The 16423-nt window shown below is 39.9% G+C and overlaps 1 protein-coding gene across 2 annotated transcripts in view; it reads left to right on the top strand.

The window, feature by feature from the left end:
* Positions 1–3073: 3073 nt before the first annotated feature.
* The window catches only part of fbln1 (fibulin 1), a 38497-nt gene continuing 25147 nt past the window's right edge, over positions 3074–16423 (top strand). For both annotated transcript variants that reach the window (XM_074678483.1, XM_074678484.1), the window contains exons 1-7: positions 3074–3282; positions 8664–8772; positions 11507–11636; positions 14505–14664; positions 15860–15922; positions 16019–16105; positions 16198–16335. In XM_074678483.1, the coding sequence (XP_074534584.1) occupies positions 3228–3282; positions 8664–8772; positions 11507–11636; positions 14505–14664; positions 15860–15922; positions 16019–16105; positions 16198–16335 (742 nt within the window). In that variant the 5' untranslated portion in view covers positions 3074–3227. The remainder of the gene's footprint in view (positions 3283–8663; positions 8773–11506; positions 11637–14504; positions 14665–15859; positions 15923–16018; positions 16106–16197; positions 16336–16423) is intronic.

Genomic DNA, 16423 nt, shown 5'->3' with positions numbered 1-16423 from the left:
ATTATAAATTATTACACAACCCACGAGGAGACTTCTTTTTCTGTCATTGATTTCAGTGTTTTCCACTCTTAGTTTTTAAACCTGAGAGCCAGAACCAGACATCTGAATGGCAATAAGCTTTTGGATATGTACAGGGTACAATTAAATGTGTTTTTGTTCATTTGTGGTTTAATATACATCTTTACCTCTTAACTTTGAATTGTATGTTTCAGTACAATATTGGTCAACACAACTTAAAGCTCCTGTGAGGAACTCCTTTGTTGAGTCAATTTGGCACCCCCTGTGGACAAAAACGTTCTTCCTCTATCTCTGCTGATTTTTGTCTTATGGTCTCTCGGATTCAAAATGTTATTTATTTATTTATAATAACTATTTACTGTTGATCACTGTTACACCTTCCATGTGACACCAGCTCCTGGAAGGAAAGATAGCATTACAGAGTTATCGTTCTTTTCACCAATTGTCCCGTTTGCTTTTACTGGTCATACAGAGACGTCTGTATTAGTTTGAGTCTGTCTCATAACCATTGAAAACCTCCTCACAGGAGCTTTAGATATCAGTGGAGTAACCCTGCTCACCCCTCCCTGAACAAGTTTTCCCAGTTGTGTTTCTCAACAGTGAACAAGTCCTTTGGGTCCCTCCGTGCAGCACCGCTGACCACCCTGCTGTGTTAGTGGCCCTCTGCTGATTGACACAGACGTGGCAAGACGAGCTTTGTTAAGCTTCAAAGGAACTGTACTTCACCCCCAACAACAAGATTAACACTGTTTGAAAGCGACCTCGGCCTCTCCAATTTCCTCTACCTGTGAGTGAGGGGTTCAGCAGGGTGCTGGTAGCTCTTACTTAAGCCTAGATGGGGGTTCGATGGTGAAGAGAGGAGTAGAAGTTTCTGGATAGCTCAGGTGTTCGTTGCACACAAGGATAGTCCGAGTGGCACTGATTTTGCTCACATTTGAGAGTTTCTCCATTTTATTACCTATAAACACTTGTTATCTCTCTCCAGCAGTACACCATGGCAAAGATAAGATAAGGACCAGATCAGCCACGACAGGAAGTTCTCTGCTGATTTGATAACTGTTACAGTACAAAGGGGGTGGCACATCCTCAACATCTGCAGGAAGTACTGTGATAGATACAGCTGAAGGTATTGTAAAGTCAGATGTGTTGCTAGGATAATTTAATTTTTTCATGCTCTATACCACACATAACTTTTTTCAAACTATGTTGCCGTGCTTTATCTTTCTAGGTTCATTTTCTTGAGGTATTATCAACTTGCAGAAAGCCTGCCAAAGCTGGGTCTAAAAGAAAATCTGTCTGAACAAACACTAAGTCTTCTTTAGATTTTGTCAAAAGAAAACATTGAAATATGCTAAAGCTATTGCAGATTGATTTTTAAAGCAAAGAAATGTAGACATTCTCTAATTTGATGGATCACCTCTTTCAGCGAGTGTTCTCATTTTTTCACTGGAGAATGGTGTTTAACATATGTTTTACTGGAACCAACTTTCATTTAAAAAGGCACTTATAGGGTTAGAATAAGAAAGATAAATGACATGAAATGAAAGCTCAAATTCCCCATTCCTCTGCTTTAGTTAAGTGCTGCAATAGTAGTGTTACAGTATATTGTTATTGGAGTTAAATGACTGTCTGAAAGGTACAACAAACACCCATAAATGTAAATCATGCATTTTAATGGGCTGAAACATCCAAAACACTGGCATGGTCGATTAATATGTGGTCTTTCAGGAAGACTGTAAACAGAGTGTAATTACCAGCAGAAAGTGCAGACTGTGGTGAACTGAGGAACACAAGGATTGAGATGAGACTCGTCACACTAAAGCAGACCAGTCACCCATTTATAACAGTCGTATACTTGTGGTCTGCCCCGTATGCCTGTGGTGTGCTGATATCAAGTCTTTGGTGATGTTTCTAGACCGGCTAGACTGGTGGTGGAGACATATGGCTCTGATTAGACGATCATTTAACCTCTCTCTGTCACCATGCCCAGAGTCAGCAGACTGATTGAATTTGCAGAGGGCCTTAGTTGGTACAAAATGTTTATAATGCAGTCTAGCAATTATTTCTGTAGCTCCTTGCCAACTCTGGTAGACTCATGTGTGTCTGAGGCTTGTTTATACCCAGCTCCCTCTCACAGTCCATGATCACTTTGGCTGATGGTGAGCCCACATCTGTGGCACTGATACAAAAACTTTAATTCATGAATTTTGCAGGAAAATGTCTCATTTTCTTTGGTACAACTGGGAACTTCAGTAACCGAAGAGAAATAGACTCACTAGAAAGCCTATGGAGGCCTTAAATAAAAGATACAGCATCAAATGCATATATTATGGAGAATGTAACAGCACAAAGCCACACTTAAGTTTAAGCATGCACAAAGATTGCAGTGGCACCCATATTTGTAGATAATAACACTGATAATATCAATATTCTGACTCAGATAGCCAAAAGGTTTCGAAACTTACAGTCTGGACAAAGCCACAACAGATTTTTAAAATACCCCAAAACTGTCTCCAGATGTTGAGTAATCAGCACAGTCATTAGTCACAGACAGAGAAAGTCTGCTCTGCCATTGATGGGTAGACAATTTCCATGTGTGCATACATACCTTGCAGCACAGTAGCCTGAAGACACTTTTAATTCCTCCTGCAGCCAGGCAATAAAAATATGGCAGCCCACAGTCCCAAAGTAGTATTTCAGGTCTAATGCTTTCCAAGATGCATAAATGATTCAATCATATGAGATATTTGAGATGGATAGGGCTCTGTGTTAACATTCCTCTCAGAATTATTAGAATATATTAATGTGACTCATTTTGGGTAGGTTAGGACTTTTAATCTGACAGGACAAATAATAAATGTTGGCTTAAGTTTATCTTTAGATAAAAGAGAATAAAATGAAAATGCACTCATAATGAAACGTTTCTATTTAGAGTTAATGATGGAAAAAAACAATGTGATTTGATTAGCAGTAAGTGGTCGGTGTCTGTGGCCCAGCCCGCCCCTCACAGTGCCATAATTAGACGCTCATTCTTCCAGTCACGCTGCAACCACGACTCACCCAACTCCATCACATCCACCTCTGTGCCTCGGACTTTTTTAAAGGAGCTCAGCTACTAAGTCGCTTATTCTGCAGAATAACTGACACCAGGACGCTCAAAACTTTCGAAAAACGTTTGTTTCATCTTTATTTGACTTTACTTTGCTTCAATGGGTCCGTGTGTGGTGCTGCTGTGCTCTCTGTTCGGAGTTCTCCTTGGCCAAGGTAAGGCACCTTTCTGCGTCAGACTACTTACAGTGTCGACTGTAAAAGGGGCTGCCGAATAAAACCAAGGAGAAAGATTGCTGTACGATAAGGTTGTGTGTTAGTTTGACCCTGCAGGATAACTTTTTTTCCCCATATGGAATCAAACTGCCAAAGATTGAGACCCAGGGAGGTGATGAATGTGCCATAGGACTAGTTGAGGCATGTGATAAAACCACAGTTCATTGAGTTAGCTGCTTCAAAGAGATTCAGGTCTGTCTGAAATGGAATAGGGCTCAAATTTCTTATTAAAGGCTTGATGACAAGTCTGTGAACCTCCCAGTTCACTGTTTGGCTTCTTCCTGAGTCTGTTTGAAAAGCTTTCATCAAGATGATAAAAGAAAAAACAAATGAAAAATTTACGTTTTTTTTCAAATTATTATTTAAATAACTCTGTTATTCATTGCATTTCTTATACACCATAGCCACAGTTACATCATTTTACATATTGAGAAGCAGTTTCCCAACTGTCAGAGTTCTTGCCGCCCATGAAGTCCGACTTCCCCAGTGTCAAAGGCCAAGTGCCCTGGTATGCTTGACGCTGTAATAGAACAACCTGGGTCCTACCAGGAGAGCCAGAGGCATGATTTATACTCAACCCCCCACAGTAGGGTCACTCAGGCATTTATGAGCCATATCCAAACCTTTACTACCCCCGTGGGCACACATGGGACAGTTTTCACAGTCAGTGGGACTACTTTACTTTGCATGGCTTTCTTTGGTGGGAGAAATGTCACAGGTCAAGTTTCAGCTCAACCACTTGCATGACTCGAAACCCAAGAGGTACAAACCTTTTCATGTAGAAACTGATGGACAGATAACAGGATGGTTCCAGCAACAGCCACTGATATTGCTCGAGTGGTTACAGGAACAAAAACCCCACAGGTACCTCCTAGTTTCATTAAAACCAAGTGATAGATAGATTGATAGATTAATAGATAGATTGATATACCTGCATTGATATTGTTCCAATATCAATACAGGTATTAATAACACTCAGGCACAGGCTTTAAAGTCTTGTAGATCTCTCTTGAAAGGGAACAGGGCTCAATGCACCAAACCTCAAAAATGCTGGTTTCAGGTAAATTATTCTTTGTCAAAAAACAAAAACAAAAACAAACAAACAAAAAAAAAAGTTTGGTGGCAATATGTAAGTTCTTGAGAATGACAGTATGTAATCACCACTTACTGATGGACAGTACTGTTCTTCATCCTCTAAAAAAAAAACCTGGAGTGCAGGGAGCCTGTGAGAGAGACACGCGCTGCTCTTGTGATGTCTGGCTAAGGCCAATTTCTCTCTCCACCACTGGGATCATTAAGCCTTGTTTACATGAGGTGTCTAGACGCAGGGAGGCCATGTGCTGTTCTGCCAAGACAGAATAGCCCTTGCAGCCAGCACAGCCATCCAAGATGGAAATCAGCCTCCTCAGACGCTTTATCACTGAGACAGAGAACTGTGGCAGGCTCTATCTAGACAGGGACATGGCTGTGCTGGGTTCTTTTGATAAAACAGCAGCACACAGGGAAAAGAAACTTCTGTTCTTTCAATTTAGGTTTTTAGAGCAGCAGGCAATGGTGGGGTCTGTGATTCCTGGTGGGTTAGAGCCAGTGATCAGCTAACTGAGAGCTACGTTTAGGGGAAAGCATAGGGGCAGTGAAGGAGTACTAACTGTTTGAAAGAAACCTTTTCTATCTCAGTGAGATGCTTTTATTAACCCTTTCTTTTTTAATTCAAATATTTAAGCAAATGCAGTCAGCAGAGTTGTTGAAGTACAGATGCTAGTTTTGGAAAGGCCTCCCATTTCACCTGAAAGGGGGGTTTGACATCTGTAAAAAACTTGCGCTCGATCAATACAATCACTTATTAATGCTCATAAAACAAAACTTTTTTGTCTTCTTCGTAGTACTCTTTGGCTGTAATTAGGATTTTTTCTAAAGCAGCAGTGAAAAACAGATCACTAGTAGCAGATGGTGTAGGAGAGCTAGCAAAAGTCTGCCATGTATGTGAGGCATTTTCAAAATTCAAGGCTGTATTCTCCTTAAATATATAGCTCAGTAAAGTAAAACTATATCAAAAAAAATTAATTGAGTTGTTGAAGTTGAAAATTTACATTACATTTGGCACAGGGCATGAAAGAATCACTGCAGCTAAGCTACCTCTACTGTTAGCTTCGCTAGCTTAGCTGAAGTAAGTCTTTCAGAGTAATGACTCAGGCCATTTAGTAATGATAACTGCAATTTCACACCCCAACAGGGTTGAATTTAGGGGTTACAGCTGTCACCTAACAGTAGTGTTTCTTTTACACTTTTACTGTTTGAGGAGAAGCTAACGCAGCGTTGACCAAAGCTAAAGAGTAAGTCGTGTTGTCAGTTTGCACACAGTTTAGAGTTGGTCGTTATATCATCAGCTCTAAATATGAGGCTGTTATTGCATCTTTTTATGCATATTGTTTTATTTTCTTTAGCGACATAGTTTTATTACTCTCACTGGATCGACTTCCTTTGCTAGCAGATTCAGTCTTTGTATTAGGAGATGAGGAGAGACTTTTGACGACCTACTTGGTAGGCTTGCGTGAAACCCCTTAAAGTGCCATCTCATTTCATCCAGCTGCTTCAAGGGTTATGGGCCAGAGGATTCTGGGATATGCCAGACTTCCTCAGTTCAGTAATGAGTCAGCTAATGTGCCTGCCTATTAAATCCCCTGCACATTCGTATCTGCTCTTTCCTGCCAGGTCGATCCTTCACTTCAATTAGAAGCCATGGTTTTAAAGTTTTGTTTTCCTGAGGTCTGATGCTTGAACAATGACGTGTTCTCCTCATAAATACCACATTGTTAATCTTAATCAACTCAATTTTTATATCTCTTACACACTTAGTTCTAGGCTGCAGGATTGAGTTTATCGAAAGCTTCAAATAATTTAGAGAAAATGAACGTTTTATAACACTGCTCACATAGTGTTGAGCAAAGTTCATGCTGTTTGTAATGATAACTATTCGAGCTCTTGTGTCATCTTTAATTTAATGAGTATAATAAAATTCCTCCTGCCCCTCTGGGAGAAAGCAGCAAATCTGTAAAACTGCGGTCTGCTCTTCCAGACACTTGTCCTCCCTACAAAATCTACGCTCTATCTGAAGTTGCTAAATCTTGCCAGACTTTCAGGAGAGGCTCCATCTCAAACAGCTGGATTTGTTCAGCGCATTTCACAATCACTTTTCCCCATTAATTCAGAGAGCTGAGTCAGTAACCAGCTATGATCGGTATCCTATTACAGTGAATCAACAAAACGTATCTCACGTTGAGTTTGTTTCTCTCTTGAAGTGTGTTGATGATAACAAAAATGATGCAATGATACTGGATTGAGCCAGAGGCAAAAAAAAGAAAAGAAACACAAGCAGCCGATCTGCTAGAGTTATTTTACATTTGGCAGATCATACAAAAACCACAAATGGATGAATGTAGATGATGTGATTATGACGGTTGATTGTTTACAGAGTCAAGACATTTTTCTTTTTCTAATCCACATGAGTAAACAGCCAGATTACCACAGAGCTGGTCACACTCCAGGCAGAAAGCTTCTCCTGTGTCTGCAACAACATACCTATCATTCATTTCCTTTGGCAAAAATATTGCCTACAGACATTTTAATTTGCGAAGCAGATTGTGAATTTAGATTTTCCATCTGCAGATTTTTGTGGACAACAATGACATACTTCTTTTAACATGTATATTTTGGGTGGGTATCTGTAAATGGTGTATTCAAGCATTGAGTTTTTTTGTTCAACGTGTTTAGATCTTGAATTTTGTTCAGTTTTTTTTTCACATGTAAATCTTTCATTTTTGTCTCTGTTTATATGCTGGTTAGGGGAAAAGCTGGGATGTCAGATCCCCTGAATAAACCCTAAAAACTGACTCACATGTGATGTGCATTTTTTGGGAAAATATAACTCTTGATGCATTCTGTAGACATCATCATCATCATTGTTCAACTTTTTTCTATGGTCTGGTGTTAAAAAGGCAAACTAAATGTTGCAAGAATCAGAAATATTAAAGAATCTCAACTTAAATTGAATTGGCACACAAAAAATCATCTAAGAATTGGATCAGGAGAGAAGCCTATCGTCCCAGCCCTAACAAATATATGTTTTTCAATGGATGTCTAGTTATCATCACTTTGCTGGAAAGGATGTCAATCAGTACCTTTTCTTTGCCCTGAGCAATACATGTTTATCTCAAGATAATTCTCTAAAGCATGAATTACTAACTAACAAAGCAACCATGACGTCCTGATCTTTGGACCCAGAGAGGCCAGGTTTGGACTTTAAAGGGTTTTTGCATTGCTGTGTCCTCATCCTGGCTGACTGATAGATGGGTTGTCTCAGTAGCCATGGTTACATGAAGAGTTTTTCATCTGTCCGAATGGAATGACTTTTCCGAAAACAAGAGTATACATGTGAAGGAATATATCAATCTCTGGTCTACATGCGCCGCTACAATCAAACAAATGTATCAATCAAACGTAATTTATCAAAGTTGCGTCTTACGTTATATCTGAGCATGCTCTGAAAGAACGCACCCTGACAACTTTCCATTTGAGTGGATACATGATTCATACATGATTGGGGAAAGGATTATTCCACCCCTGTGAAACTGATTAAATGACCGTTCGGATTGGCACTTTTCTTTCAGAATGAGGTGTATACAAAGGTTAAATTCTTTCTGTTTGAGCAAATAAACCGAATATTTGGGTCCATATATATCTGGCTATTGATCACAGGTAGCAACAACATACCAAACTTCTAACAAGGATAAACTGCATACTGGACATAATGTGGTTTAACAGCCTGCATTAGCTCAGCAAATTAGCCATCAACGTCTTGGCTATCATTTAAAATGCATCGATCTACATACAAGTTATACGTTCACCTTCTAGAGAAGTCTTTTTTTTTTTTTTTTGCACAACTGTGAACTATTTGATTTGACATTTTCCTGTGCATTGTTTAGTTTTTGTCTGTACTATCAGGCCCCCTGCTAGCCCATGGAGAAGTTTCAAGTTTAAGGCTCTTTAGGCCTAACAGCGACGCAGTGCTTATTACTGCTCTATATACTTTTTTTCTGCTACCTAAAGAGCAGACACTTGTATCAGGGTGAGTATGTGTTATGTTATGCATGAAGATGTGATAAGATGCTAAATCATAACATCTGAGGTCCGCTCATCTCCTGACATGACCATAAAAACTAGACACTGCAATATAAGAAACATGTACATGGTGTGTCACCTTTCACAGGGTTATGTACAAAGAAAAAAAAGAAAAACTTTCATCTTGTTTTTGATGTCTGCAGGAGCAGAGCAGATCTCGATGGAGGACTGCTGTAAGGACGGTCAGGAGCGAGGCTTTGGTAACCAAGACTGCACGTCCCTCCCTCTCATCTCGGGGTCATCTACATGCATGTAAGCATGTGTTCTCTGCCACTTTGCTCTTAAATGGATACCTGTACGCCACCTGCTTGGTGCTTACTACGATTTACAAGTCATTACCTGCTGCACCTTTTGTCACAATCTTTCATTTTCTGTCTGCATCAGAAGCTCCTGCAGTATAAGCCCTGAGGGATCTGGCCTATACTATGTAAGGGGGAAATATCTGCAGTTCCTCAATATTAGATTGCTTTACCTTACTCTCATAAATCATCAGGCACATTATTCACTTCATGTGAGAGCAGAAAGCATGAACAGTGATGGGATAATCACAGGTCTGCTAGTAACCCTAGAAGGTGTACTGCCACAGGTTCAGGGCTCATAGGCCAGGCAGACCTGCTACTGTGAGCTCTGATGGTAAACCCATTTGCCATTGCCACCCAAAGTGATCCCAAATTTGTCTAAATTACACTATCAAGGAGGAGGGGCAAAGGCCTGTGGGGGGAGGTGGATGAAGGGGCTCATAAGAGAGGCTGTTTCAAAACCAAGAAATATTTTAGAAGTGAAACAGGACTTGGAGTGACGCTGGAGTGTAACAATAACTGGAAATCTGAATGATGACTTCAGGGAGAAAAGAGTAGGTAGAAAAAGAAAAACAGGAGCAACACTTTGCCCGTAAAAGGTTCTGCAGAGGAGGTGTGTGCTGTGACATGAATGTGAGATCCACTTTAGTTTATGTGGAAAGAAGTTTCTGGTAAGAGTTGATAAAGAGGTTTGTTGGGAATGAGGGAGAGGAGGCGGAGAGGTGAAGTAACAGTGAGACTGATCAAGGCCAGACAGACACAGTCATCTACTCTTAACTGATTGGACTGCTCTAAGAGAGCAAGTGCCAGATAATACAATGCAATCTGATAAACAGAAGTGTTAGGTTACTGATATTTTTGTAATATGCGCACATGTGTAAGGGTGTGTTTGTGTGAGAAACTCCAATTCATATTACTAATATGCAGTTTTCCTTTGATCATTAAGAGATTTAAAACTTATGAACCACATTTGGAATGCAGAGGCCAAGATCTGAAGCAGTATTTTTTACACAGTACATCACAAAGTCTCTGAATCCACTGAATATATATTCTCATGAGATTGTTTACATCAGGAACACTTTGTTGAAGGTCAGCTCCTCTTTTCTATTTGTTAGTCCAATGGAGTAGATGCTGCTGTCCAGTTGCTTCTGGTGAGTCTCAGTTTCACTGTAAACAGAGGCTTTACTCTGGCTTTTCTCAGCTGTTAGGTCCTGATAAAAATTGGGTTCCTTGTGCTTAACGTAAATTTAATCATAACTTTGCTGATACAGCAACATCATGATAAAAGCTTTTCAAGTCATTCCTAAAGAAAAAAAAACAGATTTTGTAAAGCTTTTGTTGAATCAAGGTCCATCATTCTCCAGTTCAGCCAGCCTCCACCTCCACAGGGTCCAGGACTGAGCTTCTTCAGTCATGCTCCATCTCTGTCTCCTGGATCCTGTCTGCTCACAGCAAGTGAAGCTCTTCCAATGTGGTGTTGGTGTCTGATGTTAGCTCCGTTAGCCATGTCTGTGAATAGCATGATGCTACTCTGCCCTCTGGTATTCCCTCTGTTGCTGGGTTAGCACGGCTAGCTCGTCCATCTTATTGGAGATAGATCTTACGTTCCCAATAACGATGGATGGAAGGACATCTCGATGTCGTCACTTCTTAGCTCTTACCTGAAAACCAACACATTGTCCTCACCTCCTTCTCTACACCTTGTGGGAAGACATTAGGCCTTACACCAGTTAGCATTGACATGCTACAGGCTGCAAACAGCTGAGTTCACATGTAAACAATGCAGCCATGGTTACATGTAGGATCTCCAGACAAACACAGGAGAAAAAGTAGTAAAAATATCCACAAAAAGTTTGGTGTCCATGACCAACAAATGAGCCATACAAAGTAATGATCCACTCCAAATACAAAGATTATGAAAAAGAGACGAAAAAATTACATGAAATGGACAAAGAAGAGAGAGCTGCTGCAAAAGGCAGCCATAGCCAACAGGGCGGCGCCTAGCAACTGCGCCTATCTGTTATAAGGATAAATCTACATAGTCAGATTGTGCTATTTGAGAGCTGACATGTCATGGATATTGTGTCTTGCCTGTTTTTGCTCTCCACGTGAACAGTTTATACTTCATACTCCAATTCCTGTTGATACCTGATTGATCAATTCTACTAGGGCTACTAGCCTGCTACCAATGGAGACCAAAGCACTTCTGGTCCAAAATCCAAGGCCCTGCCTCGCCTTTAACCTCGAGTAAACTGTATGTACTGGAAACTGTTAGTCACCCAGCTGTTCCCACAGGACACAGCATGCTTATTTTAAGGGAGCGGTTTGTTTTAGTGGTTATTATTCTCGAGTTACGTCTCCAAAAACCACCAAGAAGAAAGCACTGTGGAGGTGGACTTCCTGGGACTGAATACTAGTTTCCCACAGCGTGCTACTCAACCCAGTTTGAGCCCAGGGATGTACAAATCACAATAAACCTGCAACGCCATCTTCTGAATTCACACAGGACAAACTCACCAACTCATCAAGGCCTCTCAGCGCGACAACTCTGAAATCCCCGTCAGGCATGCCTCAGGCAGATTTTAATGGGCTATCCTGTAAGGCAGACTTGTATCGCGCTGTGGTGGTTATGTATGGAGCTGTGAATAAATGCACCACCTGTGTTTTGTGTTTTATTTTGCTGACAGGATCGTGCAGCAGCAGTGCTGTGTGGCAGTGCTGGAGGACAGTATGTGCAACACTGGCATCAACATGGCCAAAGACCAAGGAGTGTGTGATTCATTGTTCAACAACACCTGTGAGACCAAAACTACAAAGGTGTGTTGATACCACATGTGTTTGATAGTGAGTGTGAAGGACAAAAAGAGGAAATCAGTCTATCTGTGCATTGAAAAATCTTCCTCTACTCAATCTATGTTGAGTATATCACTGTGCTGGACAGCATGTTAAGAGGGCAAATGATTAATGAGAAGATTTGGAGTTTTTTGTGTGTGTGTGTGTGTGTGTGTGTGTGCATGAATATGTGTGTGCCGTGAGCAGGATGAGGCATGTCACTCTGGAGAGGAATGGAGCTTGTTGCTGTCAGATACATTATAAATTTAGCTCTGACTCCAAGATCTTCCACAGGCACACGTCCAAGCAATTTTTTAGCCCATCTATGTTTTTTTGTCTCTGTGCCCCTTTATTTTCACATCAACACATCACTGAGATGAATGCTTGGCAGAATATAAAAAGCTGGGATGCTAGTTTTTCAATGCCAAGAGAGGATGAGTGGAAATAAGATTTTCCTTGTTTTGGTTCTGGGGGGAACACGTTACTAAGTCATCTGTCTCTTAAAACATGGAAATTATTGCTCATTGACATAAATAAAGTCTATTTTAATTTATGCCACTTTGGATCTATATGATAGTATGCACATCACAATTTCTTTACTATTGTGCAGACCTATTCCCAACGTTGCTGAGGATTTCATAAAAAAAAACAGCCTGAGCTGTTAATTGAGGGTTAAACTATTATCCAAACTTTTGCTTTCACAAAATTATAGAAATAACTAAAATTAGCAATTTTGAAAATAAGCATGGCTGCTTTCTAATGGTGAACTAGCTAGCCTGCTAATTAGATAATTAACACTTCCTCTATGTGAATATTATAGCTATGTTGCTAAAACCTAAAAAATGTTTTGATCAATTTAGCATTAGGGCTGGGCAAAGAGGAAGCAACAAACTTTTTCTTCAAGGAAAATAAATTGTCTGATTGTCAGATTTTTTTTAACACTTTGGAAGGCTATCATTTAAAAAATGAGGTTATATGACCCAAACCGGTGTTCATTCAAGTATTAGTGTGACTATTAGGACCTGGCCAAGAGATGGGCAGACAGACTGGTGTAAAAACAAATGTTTATTGACACAGAAAGTTAAAATTTAAAAAAGCAAGGTTTAGAAATGTGGTAGGGATGCACGCTATAAAAAGTTTGGCCGATACCAATATCCGATATTAATATTGCTGTTTTGGCTGATAACCGATGTTAACTGATATTTACTGACATTAATATTGGCTAAAAAAACAAAAAACAAAACAATCTTAACACAAATGATTAGTCAAGGTAGTTCAGAGAGAAAGAGCAGCGATCGTAAGAAAAAATGACAGGGACCATGGAAAGAATCAAAGGATTCAACACAATCAAAAAAGCACATTTTCTTTGTTTTTTGGATCAAAAACAGGAAGAGAGACATAAAAGAAGAGAGTCCACTCTTCTTCGGTAGTTTTGGTGTTTACATATATATAGAAAACAACATTATTTAGGTCTTGAAAGATCGTTCAAGATGCTCAGAAAATTTCCGGCAGCTAATGAGTAAATATCGGCCCACTTCTACATATCTGCTAATACCAATATGTTGAAAAAATGACCAACATCGGCTGATACCGATATTGATACTGATATATAATGCATCCCTATACACAGGTTCTGGCTTTGGACGGAGCCAGGCTAAAATCTCTCCTGTCTCATGGTGCTAAGCTAAGCTTACTGTAATGATGTATGCAGTATTTTCTACAGTGTTGCACAATTTCTGTAACGATCCTGAGACACATCCCTGTTGTATAATAAAGGGTTTATTTATGCTGAAGACATTTACAGATATACATGCAGTTTGCATTGTGAAGAGTACGACAGTTACAGTCTGTCATATTTCCTAGCTTAGCTTTACTTAGCATGTAGTATGCAGCTGGTTTGCAGCCTCTCTGTGGATGCAAACTTCACAAGAGACCAAAAGAACTGTTCTTTTTTAGAGCTTCTAGTTCTCTTAGAGTTAAGATGAAGTACAGTGTCAGAAGACAGGTAATGGAAAAATGCATCCTACCCAGTTTAGGGAACCCTGGTGATATGGAATTTTAAGCAGATTAAAATAACTCTCATTCAATCAGGAAAGGATAACCACCTTTTAGTAGGCACTGGCACTGTTGTTTGCACAATTTAAGAACATGCAGCCTTCAAACCCTTTCCAGCTTCTACTATTTTTGCTGCTCTGGAAAGTTTGTAGCTGCAAAACCCAAAAAGCTTTTTTCGACAGCGTCAGGTTACTCTGAATTGCACCCAGTAAAACTCATCTCAAGCAGAGTAGTGTAAGATGACTAATATCTGGCTGATTTAAGGCACAGATTCAGTAATGCTAGGATAAAATAAACCAAATATGCCACACATGGCGTGATTTCAGCTATATGCTCTTATTGCACAGACTGAAACACAAACACACCCCTCCCCCAACACTCTGCACCTTTCATCATCCTACTCCCCCAGCTTACATTACCTGGCTGCCAGAATGATTGATAGAGTCTGCTTCTGCCACAGGGGATGATGTCATCTCATCACTGTCTGTCAGTCCACCCCTTCACAAACTCTCTGCGTCGCACCTGTCTGTCAGTCTGTCTGTCTGTTTGAAGCCTGTCAGTCAGCTTGGCTTCTCAATCATTGGCTTTCTGCCTGTCTGCTTGATTGAGCGTGTGTGTTTCTGTTTAAAGTACACCTCCCTTTTTTCAGTGTAAAAGTCTGCAGTATTTTACAAACCACCACTTATACTATCCCTCTCTTTGGTCAGGAGCTTTAGGTGACATGGTGTTATTCCCCTCTTTATTTAAAAGTAGAGCCACTTTTTTATACTGATTTTTTTTCCACTGTGTCGTCCACAGATGTGCTGTAACTGTTGTCTTCTTGGGAAGGCTGCCCAGGAGCAGGGCCTTTCTTGTGACCACAATCTGTCTGTAGGCTACCAGTGTAGTCTGGTATACAGAGCCTGCTGCGAGTACGAAGCCCAAGACAACCAGACTGCATCTGCAGGACAAATTGAAAGTAGGTGTGAAAAAAAGGGTGAAGTAGACTCAATATATATTTTTTTCTTTGTTCTAATTTGAGTCGGTAGCTATTTACATCATCCTGGATGTAAATAGGTATAGCATTTTGATCAGTAGTTATTGGAGGGTAGTAAAACAACTGTATACTTGAAGGTTTCATCACCACTTCCTGCTCTCAGTCAGAGCCCTTTGTAATCAAATAACTTTCCTTTTTCAGAAATGCTAAAACAGAAAACCTAATTTCAAGGGTTAAAATGTTGGCCCCAAATATCAATATTAGCTTAAACCACTGATCAACACTCCCCCTGCTGTATGTTAACAGGCATTGCATTTTGGTCATTGCTATGAATTTAAAGAAAAAACAAACATTAATGAAAATCAAAGGTCAGTTCTCTTAAAATAGAGGCTCAATGTGTGGTTGTCAAAGATTTACAGTTGTCAAAAAAAAGCATCACTGCCCCCTGCTGTATCAAAAAGTAATTACTTTTTGTTTGTTGCTGTATGATTTAGAGGAGGTAGATGTAAAACTAGTGATATACTAAAGAGTTTTAGAGCTGAGTTACAGTAAATATGGGCATTAAATTTAATAAATACGGGGTGCTGGTGCTGTCAATTATGGGTATACACTGCCTCCTGGTGGACATACACAGTCTTTGCTTTTTGGCTTTTGTAATACCTCATAAAGGAGTTTGAAAAACAAACAACAACCTAGTAAAAGATTTTAGGGCTGTTTCATGCTCCTAGACTAAGGATCAAAGAGTAGTTGTCATGTCGAACAGAAGCCTGTGCTGCCCCCTGTTGGCTTGACCCAACAAAGATGGTTGATTTATGGTTTTTAAGTCATTGGATGTGAAGAAAAAGAAGAATAATGATGGCAACTCATTTCCAATGCTGTTGACAGCACATTGCCCCCTGTCGAATTTGCATGGTCACTGCTTTGTGATAATGTTCTTTATTGTTAAAAGGGAAGACAAAGAGGTTATTTACTATAAAACTTGTGTTACATGTCAATGACAGTGTCACATACACCAACACTGCCCTCTAGTGTACACTGGTGATTGCACAATGGTCATTCATTTAAGTTTCTTAACATAACTTAAAAAATAAATGGTCTCTGAGCGGTGAAAAAAATACAGAATGTGAACATGTAATATTTATACTGTGTCATGAGCATGTGTTTTTGTTTCTTTCAGTACCAAACCAGCTTGAAACCAAGGAGGATGGAGATAATTCAGTGCTCAATGATCAGTGTAATGGTATGAAATAAATTTACATAAGGAAATAAATATGGTATTAAAAAACTAAAGCCTGATATCACAGATTAAGTTGTAAGCATTTCACTTCATTTTTAGGCAAGTGCGCTCAAATATGTGTGGGCAATGACACCTGTGCATGCTCCAGAGGTTATAAACTCAAACCGGATGGAAAAAACTGTGAGGGTAAGCTGTCCTTTAATCTGATTGAATGTGTAGGTTTTATTTACCTTTGGTTATTTTAAAAAAAAATAATTTGTGCCTCCGAACACTCACAGACATCAACGAGTGCTTGCTGGGAGCCAGTAACTGTCGTGGAGGAGAGCGATGTATCAACCTGGAGGGCTCTTTCCGCTGCCAGAGGGAGGTCAGCTGTGGGACCGGCTATGAGCTCACAGACACCAACAACTGCCAAGGTCTGCCAACAGACTCTTGTTTCTTTTCATCTTTTTATTTCAACACCACACGTACTTAAAGCCATTCTTGTGTTTTGTCTTTACCCAG

Source organism: Halichoeres trimaculatus, unplaced genomic scaffold (genome assembly GCF_033239565.1).
Source record: "Halichoeres trimaculatus isolate MK-OKI-2021-1 unplaced genomic scaffold, fHalTri1.1 fHalTri1_scaffold_10, whole genome shotgun sequence".
Lineage (NCBI taxonomy): Eukaryota > Metazoa > Chordata > Actinopteri > Labriformes > Labridae > Halichoeres > Halichoeres trimaculatus.
The sequence above is the reverse complement of the archived record's forward strand: the minus strand, read 5'-3'. Positions and strand labels throughout refer to the sequence as shown.